The 22,243-nt window shown below is 44.5% G+C and overlaps 1 protein-coding gene across 5 annotated transcripts in view; it reads right to left on the reverse strand.

Moving 5' to 3' along the window:
• Positions 1–22,243, reverse strand: part of MORN1 (MORN repeat containing 1) — a 2,351,913-nt gene that overhangs the window by 868,949 nt on the left and 1,460,721 nt on the right. For all 5 annotated transcript variants that reach the window (XM_069610184.1, XM_069610185.1, XM_069610187.1 and 2 more), the window contains one exon: positions 5,699–5,856. In XM_069610184.1, the coding sequence (XP_069466285.1) occupies positions 5,699–5,856 (158 nt within the window). The remainder of the gene's footprint in view (positions 1–5,698; positions 5,857–22,243) is intronic.

The following is a 22,243-nucleotide window of genomic DNA, read 5'->3' on the forward strand; positions in this document are numbered from 1 at the left end:
TTGCATCTGTACACGTTTAAAGTAAGTATTTTCATCAGATCTGTGGCATAGGTTTCTTCACCTTGATCCCAAGATGTCACTTATCCTTGATACTTTCTTGATGGTTTATAAATCGTCTGCACCCTCTGGTCTGTTTATCTCTTATATGGGTGTCAGTTCGATTTTTTATGACATCACCATTCATCTTCTCCTTTTAGTTTCTCTGTTTCTTCAGGAATCTCGTTCAAATGGCCATCATATTGTCTTGTATGCAGTTATGGTTTCCTTAATGGGTACTTCACCTCCCATTTTCTCTTAGGTATAGGTACTCTTATGGGTACTGCACAGAGTCCACGCTCTTCTCTTTGTTGGTTTAACTGTTCTGTGTACGTCACATACTTTGGTTCATACTTTTCAGGTAATGTAGGCGGGGCAGTTGGAGTCAGGGTACTTGGCTCCTCCTCTACAGCCTTCTTAACTGCTGATTTTCCCACTGTCCGGACCTCATTTCAGGAATAAAAATGACAGCAGTGTACAGCTCAGGTATTATTTGCACAGCAAATACAGCAGTTGACAATGTTTGAAATCTGCAAAAAAGGGTCATCTCTCACTGATATACAATGTATTCCATCATTTTCAATTGCAATGCTTTGGAGAAAATCCATATTTTAAGAGAATCATAGATGAAGATTGTCATTTTAATGAAATATGTGAATAAATAAGAGTCTGTGTAAATATATGAGTAACCCTTGTTACTCATATATATGCACACAGACTCTCAAGATCAGAAGACGGAGAAGCAGGCATGATTTTCAAAAAGATTATTTCCTCTTCTGATTAAGAAAACATCTAATCTTTCCCTAACTCTGTGATACTAAACCCCGCTCTCTACAAAAGAAGGTAAAAAGGGATGCTTGTCAGTGTGTTAAGATTGCCAAACATGAATGATGTACACTGTCCAGAAATCCTATTCTAATCTACTTTCTCTTCCTACGGCTAAAAAGAAAATATAAAACAACCAAGACATACTTTTGGGCCTTGCTCAAGGGAAGGGGGTGGCTGCTCATTCAAACCCCTAACCTTGTGTCTCTTTACGATAGGGACTTTCCTATGTTCACAGTACACAACAGAATTCTTGTATGGCTGGAGTGCTGTCCCGGGGTTCCAGCTGAGTCTCTTGGGTTGTCCTGCAAATTGAATTTCTCAGTCTTTCTCCCTTGTAGGAGACTTTCCTCTGTTTTGCTCCCCCTCCCAATCAGGGTCCTTTCACTCTCTTTTTAGCCACCAGAAGGCTCCTCCTTGCCTCGGTTCTTTCCCTACAACAGGGCGTGTTTCTGTCTTTCTCCCCACTCTGGGGCTTCTCTTCTCTCTTCTGACTCTAGGGTATACTCAGTCGCTCCCCACTCTGGCACTCTTCACCTTCTTACACCCCACTGTGGAGTGTTCACAGTCTATCTGTGCTCTGAGGCTTTTTCCCCTTCCCAATCCCCTTCTCTGGGGTATATTTCCTCTTTCTCCACTCTGGGTTCTTTTCCCTCTTTCTCCTCACTCTGGGACTCTCCCAGTTTCTCTCAACTTTGGGTTTATTCTCCTTCTTCCTCTCCACTCTCCGGCTCCTTCCTCCAGCCTTAGCACCCACCTTCGGTTCCTTGGAAGCCAACGTGTACCTGTATCTGATGATCTGTGCACCCTGGGAGGGCTATGTAGTCTTGCTGTGGAGCTGCTTACATGACTCCTCTACTGGACTGCATGGTGGTGGGCATCTCCTTCTGCTTCCCGCTTGCTTGATGCCAGAGCTAGTGGGCAGTTTCTCCTCCGGGCACTGACTCGGCCCACAGACGTTCTCGCTGTTGCTCGGGCAGTCACACCCACGGCTCCAGTTTCTTGCCTGCCGAACCATGCTACACTCACCTAGTGCAGACCTCTAGACGCAATGCCACATCTGGTGTTCTGTCTCTCTGATCGTCTCTCTTCTAAATGTGCTCTGCTGCATAATTAAAATCTGCGGGCTGAGCGTATACTTCTCGATTGGTTCCCCGTTTGGCGTGACTTCAGGAGGCTGGCTTTTCTGTCGTTCTGATGTTTCCCTTGTGGTAAATCAGTGATAGGAGACAGACAAGAGTACATGTTTTCCAACACAGTGGTTTAATTCAAGAAAATAATACCTCATATGTCCTAGTTGTAAAATGCAGTCCCTACCTTTCGAAGAAAATTTTAAAAAGTGGTTGTCAGTATGTCTCACAAAAATTCTGTCCTCTGTCCAATCCTATGCTAAACTAATCCCTGACCCTACCACTATAACAAAAAGGTTTACATAAATTCAGCCTTAGAAAGAGTTACTACCCCCTATTGCTTGGCTGGTGGTGGTTGGTTTCCTGACCACCACTCACAAAGAGTTCAGTGTTCTCCTTCAGGTCCTAAGCCTGTTGCAGAAATTCAAATTCAAATGTCTTTCAGTCTTTCTCGTTTCTTACTGAAGCTCGGTCTGCTGGATAGATCACACAGATTGTCCAATGTCTCTGGGTCTGTGCTCCTCGTTGGAGACAATGGGCCTCATTACACGGTAGGCGGAGAATCATGGCGCTATTAGCGCCATGGTTCATGCCGGTAAAATACCGGCACAGCCTTGGTGGAAAGGGGAATTACCGCCCCATTCCAAGGTTGGCGGGGCGGTAATCCCCCTTCCACCATTGCCCTTCCCCATTCCCATGTTTGCCCCATAGGGCTCTATAGGAATGGGGAAGGCGCTAATTACGGTACCGCAAATTGCGGTACCGTAATTAGCTCCACTGGTCCCTTTGCGGGTTGGTTTTTAACGCCTGCAAAAAGCAGGCGTTAAATTCCCCAACCCGCAAAGGGACCTCGTAGTAAGCCGGTAAGGATTTACCGGTACCGGTAAAATACCGGTACCGGTAAACCCTTACCGCCTACCGTGTAATGAGGTCCAATGTCTTAGCCCTGTCTGGGATAATTTGTATTTTAGGCATGCTTTGGCTTCCTGGCTCATCAGCCCTTTTTCTCTTATTGGCTTTCTCGCCCCATTGTGGGGTTTCTCGTTCTGCAGCCTGATGCGAGCTTTCACCCCCTCATAAGGCCACTCCTTGCTTAGCCCAGCGTGGGCTGGCATCCCCTTGTGGGGTCTCTTGTTGCTTAACCTGACATGGGCCTTTACTGCTTTTTGGGGTCTCTCGTTGCATAGTCCAGCATGGGTTGTCACCCCCTCGTGGTATCCATTGTTGCTTAACCAGCATCGACTTTCACTCCCCAAAAGCTAAGGAATTAAATAAAATCATTGGGTAAGGCCTTACACAGATGAGGCGATATAACCAAGAAGTGCCAGTCATATCAGGATTTAAATCTGAAGTATGGAACTGATTTTCCGAACAGAGGCTTCCTGCCGTCTTGTTCAAAACTACCTTTCATTTTAATCAGTTAATGAGCTAATGGGGGACAAGCTCATAAATACATTAAAAAAATAAACAATACCTTAAAATATATTATACGGCACACTGGCAGCCAATGTCGACTTTAACGGAGGGCCGGAGATTGGTTCTGCTTTGCCAAAGCCTAAAACAAGACCAAGAGCACCAGTTGCAGGTACTAAAGTTGGTGTACCGGAAGGCCTAGATGGATGGTATGCGGGCCGTCTGATCTTGAATTTATGCTCCTACAACATTGCGGTGGGATTGCATATGCCTCCTTGGGAAGGAAAGAGACATTGCGGTGGGATTGCATATGCCTCCGTGGGAAGGAAAGAGACATTGCGGTGGGATTGCATATGCCTCCGTGGGAAGGAAAGAGACATTGCGGTGGGATTGCATATGCCTCCGTGGGAAGGAAAGAGACATTGCGGTGGGATTGCATATGCCTCCGTGGGAAGGAAAGAGACATTGCGGTGGGATTGCATATGCCTCCTTGGGAAGGAAAGAGACATTGCGGTGGGATTGCATATGCCTCCTTGGGAAGGAAAGAGACATTGCGGTGGGATTGCATATACCTCCGTGGGAAGGAAAGAGACATTGCGGTGGGATTGCATATGCCTCCTTGGGAAGGAAAGAGACATTGCGGTGGGATTGCATATGCCTCCTTGGGAAGGAAAGAGACATTGCGGTGGGATTGCATATGCCTCCTTGGGAAGGAAAGAGACATTGCGGTGGGATTGCATATGCCTCCTTGGGAAGGAAAGAGACATTGCGGTGGGATTGCATATGCCTCCTTGGGAAGGAAAGAGACATTGCGGTGGGATTGCATATGCCTCCGTGGGAAGGAAAGAGACATTGCGGTGGGATTGCATATGCCTCCGTGGGAAGGAAAGAGACATTGCGGTGGGATTGCATATGCCTCCGTGGGAAGGAAAGAGACATTGCGGTGGGATTGCATATGCCTCCGTGGGAAGGAAAGAGACATTGCGGTGGGATTGCATATGCCTCCGTGGGAAGGAAAGAGACATTGCGGTGGGATTGCATATGCCTCCTTGGGAAGGAAAGAGACATTGCGGTGGGATTGCATATGCCTCCTTGGGAAGGAAAGAGACATTGCGGTGGGATTGCATATGCCTCCTTGGGAAGGAAAGAGACATTGCGGTGGGATTGCATATGCCTCCTTGGGAAGGGAAGAGACATTGCGGTGGGATTGCATATGCCTCCTTGGGAAGGAAAGAGACATGGGAAGGAAAGAGACATTGCGGTGGGATTGCATATGCCTCCTTGGGAAGGAAAGAGACATTGCGGTGGAGTTGCCATAGTCTATCAAAAGGAATTCTGTCACTGCACCAATCTGGGTCTTAAAACCCAGTAGACCCCTAAATGTTTTATCTTTTGTCAAAGCTGGATTGAAGCACAAATAGTGTAGGTTGACTGGACGCCTTTCAATATTTCCAAGCAGGTGATGCGGTCAAAGCAGCGCGACCTCTGTTTTTGATGAATTAAGTTGTAAACCAAGTTTAAGCATTCAAAACTCTACTTCACTCAAACAGTCAGAAACTCTTTGGAATGTAATTAAACATTGGAATGCATGGACATGAAAACGTGGGTTCGTTTTATTAAAGAAAGCCTGGTTTGGTAAATTTGTATATATGTATATGTTCACATTAGACGTATGAATTGGATGATAGCCCGGATGGATGGAGAAGTGGAGTGGGTGGCTGGATGTTGATGTGGGTGGCTGTTAGATTTTTTGTTTCTTTTGTTTTTCCCTTCATTGTGAGAGTTTTAGCAATGTAATGTGGATGGATGTATTTCCTTTTAAAAGATAAATATTTGCAGTAATACATGTTTAAAAAAAATAATTAAGACATCAGATCCATTAAATGTTAATAACGCCATGACATAAGAATGCTCTTGCTTAGTTCACTGTATTTGTGATTTGTATGACGGCATCTCTATGTTACTGTTATATGTTATTTGCAAAGCGTGCATCTGCAGTGGGCCTTGCAGCGCTGCGGGATGTCTGGGTTCACAGTTCTGGCTTCATCTGGACTATAATGCATTAGAATTGGTATTTCGTAAACACGTTGCACAAGAGGACACAATATGCACCTACCAAGCATAGCGTGGCAAAGCATTGCAGGACATAAAATACCAAAACATGGAGTGGCTTGGAAGCACAGACTCGAGCAGCACAGCACAATCACAACGCATTAAGAAACCAGAACAAAATGCACAACAGTGCAATCATTGGAATCATGCCTGCAGGACTAGCTTCAAAATGGTCCCCTTACCTTCACTGGTTCATCAAAGAGCAAGAAGGATCGATACTTGGCAGGGGGAGGAGCCAGCATGACGTCTGCAAAAACAACAGCCCCCATCTCCACCCGCTGGACGGCCGGAGGCAACGGGCTATCATCCGATTCATCAAACACTGCAATCTTTGGCACTCCTGGGTGGGAGAAAAAAACAATAACGCTTCAGGCACTACGAAACGAGGCCGAAATGTGAAGACTTCGCCTGCATCTGCCGAGGTCTACAGCTTTAATGCGCTTCCAGCTTCAGGTCTTCAAACCATATACAACTGTACCAGGGTTGCCTAGAATTACAAGCCTGGTACTCTGGGTAGCCTGTTTTACAAGTCCGCCATTTTGGGCAGCTGGTGGAAATGGGTCATGTGTAGAGGCGCATCTGGGGAAACACAAATGTAATGGTGCTATTGTGCAGTCAGGATTTTATTTCCATATTAATAATCTTGGACTGAATTACAATTTAGTGCATGAACAGACATGACAAAAATATTGCGAACCACGACTTTACCACGCGCGCCAACCAAGAATCAAGGGGGCAAATGAATGTGCTGTGTGAAAGACATTTCTAAATGCTGCATTGGGATAGCGTGGCATCACCACCGTGGAATATGGACTTCCGAGCCCACTGCCGTGACATCAGAGCCGAGAAATACAGCATTCTCTGTGCCTACTCACTGCCCTCTATGCCCGAGGGAAGCAGAGCAGGCCCGCATCCACTTCCTAGGTCGATGTGGCATGGCTCCCTGGCAGAGACCCAAGCCTGTCTGTTCCCCAGAGCGGTGTCTCATGCGAGGAAGCAAGGCTTTCTGCATTATGGCTAGGACTGCCGCTTAGAATACATTAAAGAATTGTGTCTCTCACACTTCCGGGGAGCTGCAAAAGGGAGAGGTGGGGGAGCTAAGGGTAATAGGTCTGGGTTGCAGCATGGAAGGTACTGTTTATTTTTTAACAGGGGTCGAGCAATATGAAAAGGCGTAACAGGTGAGGTAGGGCGCCAGGGTGCCAGGTATTGCATTTCTTGGTTTAGTTTAGTTTGTTTATTTATAAAGCGCGACCCAACCCTCAGGTAGCTGGGCGCATTAGACTTGGGAACAACATAGTTTCATAAAAGTTGCACGTGATGGAAGCATAAGGTGCATACAGTAAGTAGCACATAGGTGAATACAGTGTGGGGCATGATGGCAAATACAATGGGTAACATAAGGACCGGGTTACAGAGTGGTCCAATTCAGGTATAGGCTAAGTTACAAAGTGCAGAATAGAAGTTGCATGATGCATTGTAGGTAAGCATGCGGGTATCATTTCATTGATTAGTGAGCCAGGATTTCACCATGGCTCTGAAGGGCCAGAAGCAATCTTCAGATCTGATTGACAAGGGGAGTGTGTTCCAGCATTTTGCTGCTAGCACAGTGAAGCTAGATCCTCCTGCTGTTTTCAGATTGAATTTAGAATTGAAGTCTAGAGGTGCTATGTCTGGAGAATTTGTCTGATAAGTAGCGTGGGGCGGTCAGAGAGGCATTTATGTATGATGACAAGCAATCTTAATTTAATTCTGTCCCGGATGGGGAGCCAGTGGACTCCTTTGCTGACGGTGGATATATGGGCCTTGCGCGGAAGGTTGAGGGCGCATCTGAGGGCATTATTTTGTAGGATCTGGAGTCTATTTAGGTTTTTGGTAGTGGTGCCAAGGAAGAGTGTATTACAATAGTCCAGTCTGGATAATATCAGTGCTCCGGCCAGGGTGAGGCAACTCGTGGTAGATAAGAATGGCCTGCAGGCATAAATGAGTTTGTTCATATAGGTGGTAGATGAGATGGTGGCGTTTATTTGTTTTTTGAGCGATAGAGTGGAGTCAAGGTACACACCTAGTGTTTTGACCTCTTTAGAGACTTTTATGATGTTGCCATCGATGGTGAATGATTGGTCAATTTGTTGAGGCGGGCCTGTGAGCCCACGATGAGCAGTTCTGTCTTGTCATCGTTTAAGCAGAGGCTATGGGTGGCCATCCATGCTTGAATTTCGAGGTAGATTTCATTTTGCAACATCTCTCTCATAGCACCCTGTGAGTGTGATGAGGACCTGGGTGTCATCTGCGTAATTAGTGTAAGTGACATGCAGATCATCAAGACGGTCAAAAGGGGACTTAGTGAAGATGTTCTAAAGCGTGGGTGAACTACAGGAACCTTGGGGTACTCCACATTGGATTGGGACAGGGTCAGCAGCAGCCGAGGGAGCGAAGACCCTGGTTGACCTATCAGACAAGAAGGACTGAATCCAATTGGTGGCATTCAGTGAGAATGAGGCAGCCAAATAGAGGTGTTGCGTGAGGATTTGGTGGTCAACTAGGTCGAAGGCCGTGCATAGATCCAACAGGAGCAATATGGCCAGGTTGCCCTTGTCATTGGCTTCATCCATTTGTATTTTTAGATCCAGGAGGGCAGTTTCGGTCCCGTGCCTGGGTCTAAAGCCGGATTGTCGCAGGCCTAGGAGGTTATTGTCTTCCAAATGTTGTATTTGGAGGTATGCCACTCTGTCTAGTATTTTGAGGAGAAAGGGGACAGTCGTGATGGGTCTAAAATTTGTGGGAATGTTATGGTCTAGATTGTTTTTTTGTTTTTTTAAGGAGGGGAAGGACCCAGGCTTCTTTAAGGTTGTTTGGTACAGCTGAATTCTCGAATGAGGAGTTGATCAGCGAAGTAATGAATGGGGCTAGATCTTTGGCTCCGTCCTTGTTGACTGAGGCAGGGCACAGGTCACCTTTGCAGTTGGATGGTTTAAGGCTGGCAATTATCTTTGCTACTTCGTCCTCGGTGACAGGGGAGAAGTGGAAAGGAGGGCAGTCGGGGTGGTAAGGCTCCTTTTACTGCTAGAGTAGACTTTAGAGGCGAGGATAGCTTTTTTAGACTCTATTTTAGATTGTAGGAGGGCTATTTTGTTTGGTAGTGCTAGTTGGATATTATTGCACCAGACTTTGTCTTTGATGCAGTCCTCTGTGGGTGGCATAGGTGATTCGAGCTCTCTTTGAATGTAGAATAATTCTTTCATGCTAGATTTGGCACTGTGTTTCTCAAGTTGTAAATCTCTTTTTTAGCGTTTAAGAAAGCAGTTTTATAGGTGGAAGCTGCCGAAGAGAATTTCTCTTTAGATGAGAGTGAGGGGGCTTTTCTCCAGTTAGTTTCCACAGCTCTTTTAATGTTGCGAAGGGCCTTTAGTTCTGCTGAGAACCATTTATTCGTATGGGCAATTGGTTTGGCCTTTCTTAGTTTGAGGGGAGCCCTCTGGTTGAGGGCTTGTTCCATAGTATTGTTGAATAGATCTGCAAGGGCAGTCGGGTTGGCATTCATTGCGGTAAAGTTAGCATTAGTAATGGGCATTAGGAGAGGTCTGAGGTTTTCTATGGTAATATTGCGATTATTCCTTGATGTTATTTGTGGTGTTCTGGTAGACGGTGCCGTTTTAGGTGTGTTTCTGGGTAGCGAGAAGGTGATGAGATGATGGTCTGGCCATGCACAAGGAGTAATGTCAGTCAAGGATAAGTTACAATTGACATCAGCTAGCCAATCCAGGGATCTCCCTTTTGTGTGTGTGGGCGTGTTGATATGTTGTGCAAGGCCTGAGTGAGTGATAGTGTCATTGAGAGGCATTAATGTCATTAGGGTCATTGAGGCCCAGATTGAAATCGCCCATGATAATAATTTGAGAACCTGGTTTGGTATTAGTTGTCAGTAAGGGAGAGATGTCCTCCTCGAAGTGGACATGGCACCAGGAGGTCTGTATATAAGGTGTAGGAGTATGGTTTGGGTGTTCATTAATGGAAGTTTGAGGGAGAGAAGTTCAGCTGACGGTAGGGTAGTGTTAGAGACTTCTCTAATGTTCAAATTAGTTTTAGCGATAAGGGCCACTCCGCCCCCAATTCCGGTTTTTCTATCAGCACGGATGATGTTGTAGTTTTCTGGGATGGCTATAGCTAGTGTGGGGCCAGCTGCTTGGTGGAGCCATGTTTCTGTAACAGCAAGGAAGTCTAAATGGTTTGCAGTGATTAAGTCGGCAATGTCTGGGTCGTGAGCTACCAAAGAGCAAGCATTAATGAGTGCGCCTTTAATGGAAGTGGAGGTAGGTGCTGTGAGGTTAGTTGGTGGGGTGTTGTAAGATGTGGCACAGTCATGGTTAATAAGGGATTCAGTATGAGTCGTCGGCCGTGTGTGGGTCCTAGTCTGTTGGGTGACCATCCTAGGGGGCTTAAGCCTCAGGCAGGTGCGATAACTAAGTCTGGCATTTCTCAAATGGGTTGGGCAGGCTGCATCAAGTCTAATATCATTTGATATGTTAAGGCGGGAACCTAAACTTGCATTTCTTGAATGGGTAGGACAAGGGATAAGAGGTGTTGGAGGAGGGGCAAATCTAGTGATCCATTCTGCTGGTGACAAAAGTTCGGAGTGGGATGGAACAGTAGTGTTGCTGCTGTTCAAAGGAGAGATGTTGTGGAGTAGAGGGAGTAAGGTATCCATAGCAAGTGTTGCTCCTCTTAAAGAGGCCATAGTAGGAGGGTAAGCTGCTGGGTATGAAGGCTAGAGTAGGGAGGTCAGGAGAGTTGGGACAGAGAAGATGTCTAGGTCAAACTGATAGCTAGGATGAAGATAGGCAGTCCTAGGTAATACAATAGCGGCAGTGCACTAATACAGTATACATGGATTGCACAATAATGGGTGGACAGGATGTAAGCGGGCGATAGCTGGCAGATGGAAGTACTTATGAAATATATGCATTCAATAGTGGGCAGCTTTAATGCAGGACATATACAACAGTAGACTAGTGCAGAACCTATGATATGCATGCAGCTAGGACACAGCGATTGCAGTACATCCAGAGTGCAGGAAGATATGAACGGTGTATTAAAGCGAGATGCCTGACTGCAATAAGGTTAGATGCTGGCAGGTCTGGGCGGGACACATGTATTATACTAAGGTCAGATGATAATCTGTGCAGACATAGAAGCAATAGTACAACAGCATCATGGCAGTAGTGGTGTAACACAAAGAAGTTACTTAATAGTATTAGGAGGCGGTATAATGCATCAATTAAACAGCTTAGAAGAACAGTAGCAGCGGTGAGACGCGGCAATACGATGCAACCAAAATATGGGAGGTAGAGGGAAAGCAGAGTAATACCTCTAATAGACCTGATGGGCAGGTGCGGGTGATTACAGTCAGCACTAGGCAATTAAAGCAAGTTCGTACAGGTGCTCGAGCAGCATGGCATAGTGGAACAGCCTAAGCCAAGCGGACATTAAAGACTAGGAACGTGTGCTGATACATGGAGATGCACGAACTGGGAAGCGGTGCATGGGTAGTCAGGTTTGTGCTGATTCGAGTGGAGGAGCGTGCGATACAAATATAGCGGTAGATGCAAATCAGTCTTTAGGGAAGCGATAAGCTGGCCAGTTCAAGGCAGCACTTAGTTCAGGGCGCTTACCAGGGTTGGGTGCTCAGGCGCGGCGGCCTGGGAACGATGATGCAGCGAGATGGGGCCCTCGGCCCATGCGGCTCAGGACAGGCTCAAGACAGGAGCTGTGCCTTCATGGGTGTGCCGGCGTTCGCCTGCCGGCTTGGGATAGGCTAAAAGAAGCGGCTGGTGACCAATCGTGTCACGGGGAGTAGACCTGGTAGGAAGTTAGGCCAGGGCAACAAAGGGGTAATGGAAAGTGGCCATCTTTGAGTGGCTATACCTCGTGGCAAGCAATATAGTTTAGCACTCAAATGGTGATTACAAAGCTGATTTAAATGCAGAAAAGAGTCGACGGCTGGATAGTTGCACTTCGATTAGTTTAGGAGGCTTGCAAGCAAGAGAGAGGAGGATGGCGAGACAGCAGGATCTGTTTTTGTTTGGAAAATATAGCACACGCATGAGGGGGATGGAGGAAGGAGGAAAGGCGCAAGTTATTGCTTTGCTTTTTGTTCCAGGGCAGACATGAGGATGACGAGGTATTTTTGGGTGTTCAGTAGGACAGCGGGGTGGGGCGGGAGAAGTTCCAATTGAGGGTGTGTATGCAACCCACATGCCTGCCCTCTCTACCCCCTGCAGTGCTCGCCAATGCAGGAAGTATGGGGGAGGATAGAAAAACATGCACGGGGTGGGAGGGATACACAATATACAATAATTGACTGGCATCGATAAAGCATGGGGTGCAATTCACCTGGGAGTTTGGAGTGACATCAAACAATGTGAGCTTTGCCCTGGTTGTCTATTAGATGGCACTGGTAACCCCTCAGTGCGCTACATCCGCATTATTTACCCATTTGCAATTCCGGATATGTCTACTCCAGTATGGTGTATATTCTGCCTGATCTACTGCCGCCATTACACACGCACCCCTGCTTGTACAATCATATGCCTGCCGGCACAATCTCTTTGTTTCTTGCCAGTTCCTAAGCTCTGTGCATCCCTATCCAATGCCCGCCTCTCTCTGCCCCCCTGTTTTGCCTTGTTTTCCTTTCTTCATCCGGTCTGGTTACCCCGCGCAGGGGCACACTACACCAATTTCTGTGCTTGCTCTGCGATACCATTGCACTGGTGATTAGTGCAGTACGCAAACTTTATTAAATGTGTCCTTGCCTCTTATGTTTGTCATTGAATGTGTCTTGACACTGGTGGGTGTTGCACCCTTTCTTGCTGTTAAAGTGCAAGATTTGGGAACCACCTGTTGGCCATATTATTTAATTCGTCAAATAAACTGATCTCAGCATCACACAATGAGGTTCCATCAGAAAACCAGGATTATAAAAAAATAACCTGGGTTTCCAGAGACCATCCCCAACCATTTCCCCTGAAGAACACACCCCGATTGCGAACATTCTGAATAATATCTGGCAGCTATTGGATTGACGATATGCAACCTGACTCTTTAGGAGTAAAACATGTCACAAACTTGAACTAGAAAACGTACCCACAAAAAATGACTACTTTTTACTTTGAACCGCAATACTGATACAACTTTTAAAATGTATTTCAGAATGCAGGGAGTGTGCAATCTCAAAGCATACAGATCTATTCTCAAAGGTTTGGGGGCATTTTTCACAAAATCACATGTTAATATGCATTCAATACATCCACTCAGCATCCGTACCATAATGCAGGAGAAATCACCAATGTAAACCCATTTTCCCACTTGGTTGATGTCAGATGTTGGCTTATTGGAGCTTGACGAAGTTCGAGCCTAAGGGCAATGTCTAATGCACGATCGCACCCAGCTATTTGAGATCCACAATCAAAGATAGAGTGAAGCATGTTTGACCTAGAGCCTATAGAATAGGCAGGGCCTTCATCAGAACACCTATAGAAGGGGCTTCACCCATAATGGAGAGAGAGAGAGAGAGAGACGCTTTATAAGGTATCCACGTGGAATCACTTTTGTGATCCACAGTTGCAGCTCAAGGACCAAACTTTGAACCAAGGAAGACTATGAGGCCTGTGGAAATACACTATGCCATTTGCAAGTGTACTTGCTCATAGTTCTGCTACGCTCAAAGGGATGGACGTCTGAATCTGAAAGCGAAGGTGGCAGTATCATCACCACTAGGCCTGCAAAGAATCTGCTTCCTCCTGATTGTGTGGTTTGATGCCCATGCATGAAGAGTACCATTGGTACCCATCAGCTGAGCTGGAGAGGGGAACAGAGTGAGCAGTGGCTGCTTGGCAGATACACGTGTTGTTGGCTCACTGGTTTACACTTTTCACTCCTACCATGGGGCTTTGCCTGGTAAGCTCATCATAGCAGGTTTGAGGATCGGGTGCCACGAGGTTGTCACTGCACCATGCGGCCCTCCTCCTTACTCATATTGGTCCACCTCCCACTAATTGTCTCTTTATTACTTCCTACCACTAGGAGCAGCTTTCTCCTTGCAGCCATGCCCACAATTTATTCCAGCCCACTTGGACTTGGCCTTTCTGCTCTCCAGCTTTTGCTGGACCCAAAGCCCCTTGCTTTCTGGGGTAAGGTTTTGTGGACTGCTTGTCCTGCTCTTACTCGGAACACCTGTTGTTCAGCGAGGATTTGTAGATCTATGGTACAACCAATCATTTTTGAACCATTGTTGCTTTTGTTCCATCTGTCCCCTAAGCAAAGTATCCAAAGTGCATCTACAGTATTGTTCTGCATTTCCCTGTCTTTCTTTGCAGGTGCAGGTTTTATAGCAGGTTTCATAATTATTTTTACAATTGATGTCTTCAGTAAAGTATTTATATTTTTATAGAAACTTGATTGGACATTCTTTTATTTTAGAGCTGTGTACTATTTTTGTTTCGGGTTCTACTGAATCAAATTCACAACCCTGAGAATATTTCCTCGGCCCAAGTTACCACAAAAGGCAAATGGGGTATATCTCTGGGCTGTGCCCATTTTACCTTTGTGATTGAGATCACTGTTGGTTTGTAATAGTGTGGCGGCACAGTAGGCCCTTTAGCCACTTCACATCCTTATAATCCTGAACAGCATTAAGTAATTTCATCACAGTAATAGTAGTAGTGATATGGTGAGGGGAGAGTAGTATTGTGGACAGGGGAGCGTTGAAGTAGTGAGGAGAGTAGTAGAGGTGTGGAGATGGTCGAGTAGCAACTACCTCCACAATGCTATTACCCAAAACAAGTTCACAAGAATACTGAGATCCAACAATAGTACTCAACTCTTTGTCCCATGTTTCAAATGTACGAGGGCAGGGGGATGTAGCTTTCCAGTTCTAGCTCCAAAAATCTGGAACCCTCTCCCCTCTCACACCAGAAAGGAGCCACCCCACCAGCGCTTCAAGAAGATGCTAAAAACATGGCTGTTCAACACATTCTAAAACACTTATTGGTCCTACTGCCTGCTCATCTACACTACCCCTGGTCATGCAAGATTCATCCCCCATTCATTACTTCGACTCAGCCCTCCTGTAACTGTACCTGAGGTCTTAAATGCACAGTAACAAACCAGTATGAACTGCAACTATTCTTCCAATTGTAACCAGAGATTCAAACCTTCTGTAACATAGCTGTGGTCTCAAATGTACTGCTAACTATTTTGTATGTTATGTAACTTTATCTCTCACTGTAACAAGAGATTCAAACCTTCTGTAACATAGCTGTGGTCTCAAATGTACTGCTAACTATTTTGTATGTTATGTAACTTTATCTCTCACTGTAACAAGAGATTCAAACCTTCTGTAACCTACGCTGTGACACACCTTGGTTTGCATGTATAACAAATGCAATAAATAAATAATAAGGTAGTGGTTTGGTGAGTAGAGAAACACTGTTGTAGGGAGTATAATCAGAGGATGGAGATAGAATGAAGAGAGAGAAACATTGCAGGGATGGAGGAGGAAGTGTCAGGGGCAAGAGAAGAGACAGTGTGTGTGAGGAAGGAGAGTAGGAGGAAAAAGAGTGGCAGAGGGAGAGGAACATCAGAGCACAGACATACAAGATCAATGCCTGAGTGACTGTAAGGCACAAATACCCTCATGTTACATTGCATTGGAGAACTTGGAGCAGGAACCTAGATTATTCCCAGTGGTAGTTTTAGATCAGGAAGATGTTTGCCTTTAGGCAACCACATCCAGTTAGACAGCTTTTTCGATAGTTGGTGTTACCAATCACGGATGACAAGTCTGGGGCTGAGGGACCCCTAGGTTACGGTGATAACAGCTCACACTAGGATATATATATATATATATATATATATATATATATATATATCGTAGAACACAGCAAAGGAAAGAAAACCACACTCCAAACATAAGGTACTATTGGTCCCAAAAAATGACAAACTCGAATCAAAATAAAGAAACGAGTTTTAATAATGGTAAAAAAAAAACAGGGCAAAACACACACAGCAAACAAAGCAGGACGCCAAGAATGGGTCCTGAACGACACATTTCGCACTTCCCTGAGCGCTTGGTCACGTTAGGGGACCAGAGGAGAAAACACAGTACATATTGCACAGTTGTCCAGGGCGGCCATTTTAGACTAGAGTAAAGTCTCATACATACCAATGATAGGAACAATTAGATATGACAGTATAATACATTGCACAATAAAATAATTCAAGAAACATATTTAAGATATCATCAAATAAGAAGCATGATGGAGAAAATATAAATCCCCTAATTGAGAATTATGAATGTGAATGCATACATAAGGATATCTTTTTGGAAATCCAAACATCACTTTCCGAAACATGCCGCCAATAGCTACAAAATAAAGTGCAAGAATATATATATGTATATATATATTACATATATATATATATATATATATATATAGAGAGAGAGAGAGAGAGAGAGAGAGAGAGAGAGAGAGAGAGAGGGACGTCCCTTACCAAGACACTGTACTAATCTGAAGATAAAAACCCTTGAACTGTCTTCTAGAGTTGGTGTGTTCTTGAGGCCATCGGTGTCCACCTTGGGAACTGGTGCCTGCCCATTCTATGTTGCCGCTGTTTCCATCTTCAACTTTGGACAGGCATTGCCTCCTGTTTTGGTTCTCGTCAAATCTGACCTTTAGCGGTTCCCCTGCTTAGTCAATCGCTGAGGTGCCCCTTCCCCAGCACCACAGGTTATAGTTGTATGGCATGCCTTTATGGCTCTTGCAGATTTTCTCATTTTGCATCTTGCTGGCTTATAATACATATTCTCACTGCTTTGTTTCTCATTGATCATGTTTTTATTTGTTGTTCTTTAATTGGTCTTTATTACGTTGTCATCTTATCTCCACTTATGTACCGACTTCATTCATGTTTGAGAAGTGCTAAGCGCTATATCAGCTTTTTAAATTTAAATGGATAAATAAAGAAAGCTGCTTCTCCCTGGCTGCAATAAAAGGCATGCCATATATAACGAAGAAAGGAACTCATGCCCGGGGAGGTTTGAAATCTTCAGGCTAGGCCAGAAGGTGTTCCTTATTGATTGGCTGGCTAGCCAGCACGTTTCTATATGAGCATCTTAAATAAGTGAAACGATGGAATGTAAACATCTTGAAGGAAACAGCTCGAACCTCAAATGCTATTTATTACATTACATGTTCAATAAAATAGAAAATGTAACATTTTGCTTTTACAACAATCAAAAATAAAAGGTCAGGAATTATTTTTAAACATAATGGTTCACTTAACTCCAGTCATGCTTACCTCTCTCATTTCGTAACGTTATATTTAAAGCTTGTGCTTCATAAATAAGGCTCTCGTTTTTATGGAATTTACTTTTCTGACATTTCTTTCTGTATTTATCCACATTTATTTTTGCCATATAAAAAGATAATTCACAACCTGTATTTTTCTGCATTTGTTCTTATAACAAAATGCATTCATTAAAGTACACGTGCAGCCATATAGGGAGGAAATGCCAGTATACTTTTTTCCATATCAACAAACGGTTGCTCATGTGACTGCTGCTGCCTTAAGATATATGCTGTCAGAAATGTGAAGAACTTTAATGCTATTTGTATACAACCGTTACACTCTCCATGTAGACAATCTGCAATGCGATTGGCCTGTGATGTATGAGTGACATCATAGAGAATCAGACAGTTTTTCCATTTTTATAAATAATTACAGATGGATTTCCGTCTGTATTTATGTGTAAAAACCCGTAAAAACTGTAAGACGTATTCGTAAACATTGGGATAGTGCCACATCTTCATCCCTCTCAGCCCTTCAACCACCCCCTCCCCCCCTTACCTATCCTTTATTTCCTGGGTATGGACTCTTGTGGTTTTGGTTTATCTGTACAATTTTGAAGTATATGATCCGGCTTTTGCAAAACTATAAATAAAATCCACCGTGCTTGCCAGGTTTGGAGCGTGGGTGTTTGTGTTATGTGTGTTGTTGATGTAGCATGCTGGCCAGTCCTGCAACTTTTTTTACCCATGTCACTCTATTCTGACCTAAACTTTGTTTCAATCCTGGCTGCCATTTTGCAAAGTAGAAATTCCTCACAAATCAGTGATACTTTGATTACAAGCTGGAGGACACTGAACAGAGGAGCTGCTACTTTTTTCTGCTCAGCCCCTGTGGCACTCTTTGTGGTTAAGCATGCCAAGTTAGTACCTAGCTAATGGAGATGACTATCCACAGCTTCCTTCATCCACAGCGACAGCCCATCCCACGCCCTCAAAGGCAGATTGGAACCCATGTCTTTGTTTCCTTGAAACCCCTTTTGTTAAATTCCAATGGAATGGGAGATATGTCCTATTGGTTAGCTTCTACCTGTGAGGTTGCCATCAGAGAAGGGGACACAGACAACGAATTCAAAGTTGAACAATAGTATTGTATTAAAGAAAAGGTCAGGATGGAGCAAGGCTTAACTTGCCCTATTATAAGGTGGGATTACCCTACCTAAAGCAACTGAAAAAAGTCTGTGTCAATATGTTCAACTTAAAGGTCTCTCTGTGTCCAAATCCTATACTTGCCCTTACAACTACTATGAAACAATGTGTAGGGATATCAACCATAACTCAAATAGTGTTCCAAACAAAGTTCTGACCTGGTTCCAGCTCTGGCTTACTCTTCAGCTTCCTGTCCCAAATGTCAATAAGTTCACTACAGGGTTCACTTTGTCTTCCTCTGAATATTAGAAGAAACACAGTTCTATACCTTTATGATGGTCAGGGTGCCCTTCCCCAAGTTGAACACAGTTCCAGGGTAAGACAGTTCCAGGTCACCAATGCTTAGCATTCCCTTCCACAAGCTTAATGTCAACACCAAAAGAAATATCTTGTAACTTTATCTTTCAACTGGACTTATGTACTTCTTTATAACTCAGGGTTGCCTTCCCCAAGTCTGATGTTCATCATTAATTGTTTTCCTACTTTCAGTAAAATAAACCTCCTTTTTGGCATGAAGCTGTTCCCTGGTCTAGGCGCAGTTTAGACCACACAGTCCACCCATTACAGATCACGCAACCAGGAACGTCCAGGTTTCTTTCAGAGTTCAATATGTAGCCCAACAGGCTATTTCTTAAAACACAGCTTCACAACGTTATCACATATGTTGTTTCTTAACATTGATTCTGCTTTATTCAGTCTTTCATTCCATTCATATTTGTAGTTCAGTCTTCCATAGATGTTGCCTTCACTTAAAAAGGCAGCTTTCACTTTGAGTATATCTTTGCTTGTTTCATTCAATTCTGTTTTTAAATGGATGTCACCTTGCTTGTTTCATTAAATGCGGTATTCAATAAGCATGACTTTTACTCATTTCATTTAGTTTGTTATTTAATAAAAGTAACTTGGTTGGTGTCATTCAGTTCAATGAGTTACGTTCACCTGTTTCATTCGGTTCGGTATTGAATAGAAGTAACTTGTTTCATTCAGTTCAATTAGTTACTTTCACCTGTTTCAATCAGTTTGGTTTCGGTATTCAATAGAAATAACTCTGACTTCTTCATTTCATTGTCCATGCATTGTAAGTTCACTTGATTCCATGCCCGCTACTGTGTTTATGGGTTTTCGGAGCTGCCCAGTGAGTAAAGTGTCCCTGACACTTACTCGGGCCTTGCCGCTACTACACACGGCTTCTCCCTTTCTGTGATAAAGCCTGCTTGCTGGGCGCTCCTGGCAGCACTCTCCAGCGATCGTGGTGAGCCTTGCAGACGCAGTCTCACAGCTCTGGCAGTTTGCCTTCTCTCCAGGGGCTTCTCTCACCTGCAACACTCCTCCAGCAGGCTCCTCAGGGATTCAGCAGGCGTTCCGACATCTTGGCTTCTCCTGCTCTCCACGGCTCCTTCTTTCACTGCTCTCCTCTTCCAGTGCTCTCCCTGTAGCTTTACAGTTCCACCTTTTATACACCTGTGGTCTAATAATGGACTAGAGGTATGTGCCATCAATTACTGCTGCCTGACCCTCATTAGCAGTAGATGCCTGACCTTCATGCATATTCTTCGTCTCAGTACCAAAGTGGTGAGAGGAGGAAATCTTTACTACTCTCAGTTACTTCTTTTTTGTCTCAGTACTTGAATGTATTCGAGAAGGAAAATGAAAGGGAACACTCCTAGAATAACCCATAAGGTCGGGAGAGGGGTTGGTTGATCATCACAAGGACAACTGGGGATACCATGTCTCACCTAAAGGCATCTGACTCTCAATCCTCAGAGACCCTCTACCCAAGTGATCCTCCCTCGCTTGTCCACCGCCAGGGTCAGGATCCAATAGCGATGGCTTTTCCCCAGTCACCTGCATGGAGGATCCCACGGGAGTATGAGTGAGAATACCTTCAGGTTTCTCACACACCATAATGCTAGACAATATTTTTTTATTTCTAGATCCTCAGAGAAGACATGTACGCTGGTTTTGTATGGCCTTTCTGCTGCCTCATCTTTTATCAGTGTTCCTCGTCTCTTTGCCATTCGCTGCTTTTGCATTATTTCCTTATTCCTGATTCCTCCTTCCTGCTTTGTGTTTTGTTGAAGTGATGTCCTCCATGGAGCTATTGAGCAGTGATGACCCAAGACAATGGCTCTTCAGCTGTGCTGATGTCAGAGCGCTGTCCTCCATTGGGCTCTTCGGCAATGATGACCCAAGACAATGGATCTTCCGCTGTGATGATGTTGGAAACGCTGTCCTCCATTAAATTGTTTGACAGCGATGACTCGACACACAATCTAGATCCTCAGCTATGGTCATGTCTGAAGTTCTGCCCTCCAGTGAGCTCCTCAGCAGTGAAAACTCTAGATGTTATCTAGACCTTCAGTCGCAATGATGTTGAACATGCTGTCCTCCAATGAACTCTTCGGCAGTGATGACTGGAGACATCACCTAGATGGTCAGCTATGATGATGTCTGGTGCCCTGTCCTCCACTGAGTACTGAAGACATCTAGATATTCAGCTGTGATGATGTTAGACACAATTATGTTGGAGGAATTTTCCTCTGGGCGCGCACAGTCAAGTACTTACCTTATTAGTGGCTCTAAATAAGCAAGTTGGGTGGCTTAAGTGGAAGGGAAGGTAATTCCTCTTTCCCTCAAAAAGGCAAAGCTGGCGCCCAGGTGAGACCCTTGCATCCAAGAAGCTTTCCTAGAGTTCTAGCTCCCACTTGCATAGTTGCATCAGAGGTGTGAGACCTGCTATCAAGGTTGGTGACTGTAAATCAACAGTTTGGCCATCAATTGGGTTGAAAATCATAGCCAAACAAAGGAAGAAGAAAATGGTATTGGAAACAAAACTGAATAAAATAATGTTTCATCTTCAAGCAGCAGCAAAGCATGAAAGAAAGTTCAGATCCTCTTGATGAGAATACATTTATAATAATGTGTCTCGGTGGAGATAGCTCAGCGGCAACATGCTCGCCTTGGAATCAAGACGACACGGAGCAAAACAGGTTTGATCCCCGAGTCGGCGCTTAGAAACCTCAATTACCTATCATATCAACCTATCCTATCATACCAAACATAAAATCGCAACAGTCTATTTTCTGCAGAAATGTAGTAGAAAAAACACCCCAGCAGGTGTTCTGCACTATATTCAGAGGATGGCCTTTTGGGGTCCCTGTGAGTCTTGATAAAGTGCTGGATGCCGAACAGATGTTGACGATCATGAGAGGCTGGGAAAAACGGCACAGCTCAAGGAGAAATGAAATGTGAAGAAAATGTGTAAATGTTTATCCAAACACCTCCAGTGAAATTCTCACTGCATTTTACAACATTCGTTCTGCCGCCAAACTGAAAGATTCGCTTTAAATTCCTGGGAACAACAAATGCTTTCTAATTCATTCCCCGTCTCACGTCAGTTGGGGATGCAGGTTTCTATTATTAAAGACGGTGTCATTATAGACGCGACAACTGGCCAATGGATAGGAATGGATTGGCTCGCTATGGCCTCCCCCTGTGTAATCCCTCCCTGAGTGGAAATCCATAGACTCGTCTACAAACATATCAATAACGTGCGAATAGTTCACTTGATCAGAGGAAACGAATACAACCTTTGAGATGTTGCTGTACATCACTTTACCATTCGACCACCAGGAAATAGTGAGTAGAACATGGGAATAATTAAAAAAACAAGCATTGGCTAAGCCATTTTGGGGGATTTGAGAGTTGCTCATCGCGTTGCGCAAGTATAGGCACTCATTTGTGTCGCCCCATAAGGAATAGACCAAGCACAAAGAAACTCCTCTGTTAATCTCTGCTGCCTGATTAAAAACTTCTAACACAACAGCTGAGACACGAAGCCCGCACCTTAGAACGCCTGCAATAGAGGCTAACAACATGCTTTTGCTCTCAGAACATCTGACCTGGCGTTTTAAATTGTGTTAAAATAAACCTTTAAACCGCATTTGCCCAGGATCATAAACTATAGCCAATGGAACTGTGGAACGGTGTAACCCCGAGCAATCCGTTCACTACCAGGCCAACAAGTAGGACTGTACCACTATATCAATACAGACATACATGGCATAGGGGGGCTTGTGTAGAATGCCATGTACTGCTTGATATCAATCACTTGCAGCCAGCTGAGAATATTGTGCAGTACCAAGACCCAGCACTAGTCCTATGCAAAGAAGG

This window comes from Ambystoma mexicanum, chromosome 8 (assembly GCF_040938575.1).
Source record: "Ambystoma mexicanum isolate Mex_15411 chromosome 8, UKY_AmexF1_1, whole genome shotgun sequence".
Lineage (NCBI taxonomy): Eukaryota > Metazoa > Chordata > Amphibia > Caudata > Ambystomatidae > Ambystoma > Ambystoma mexicanum.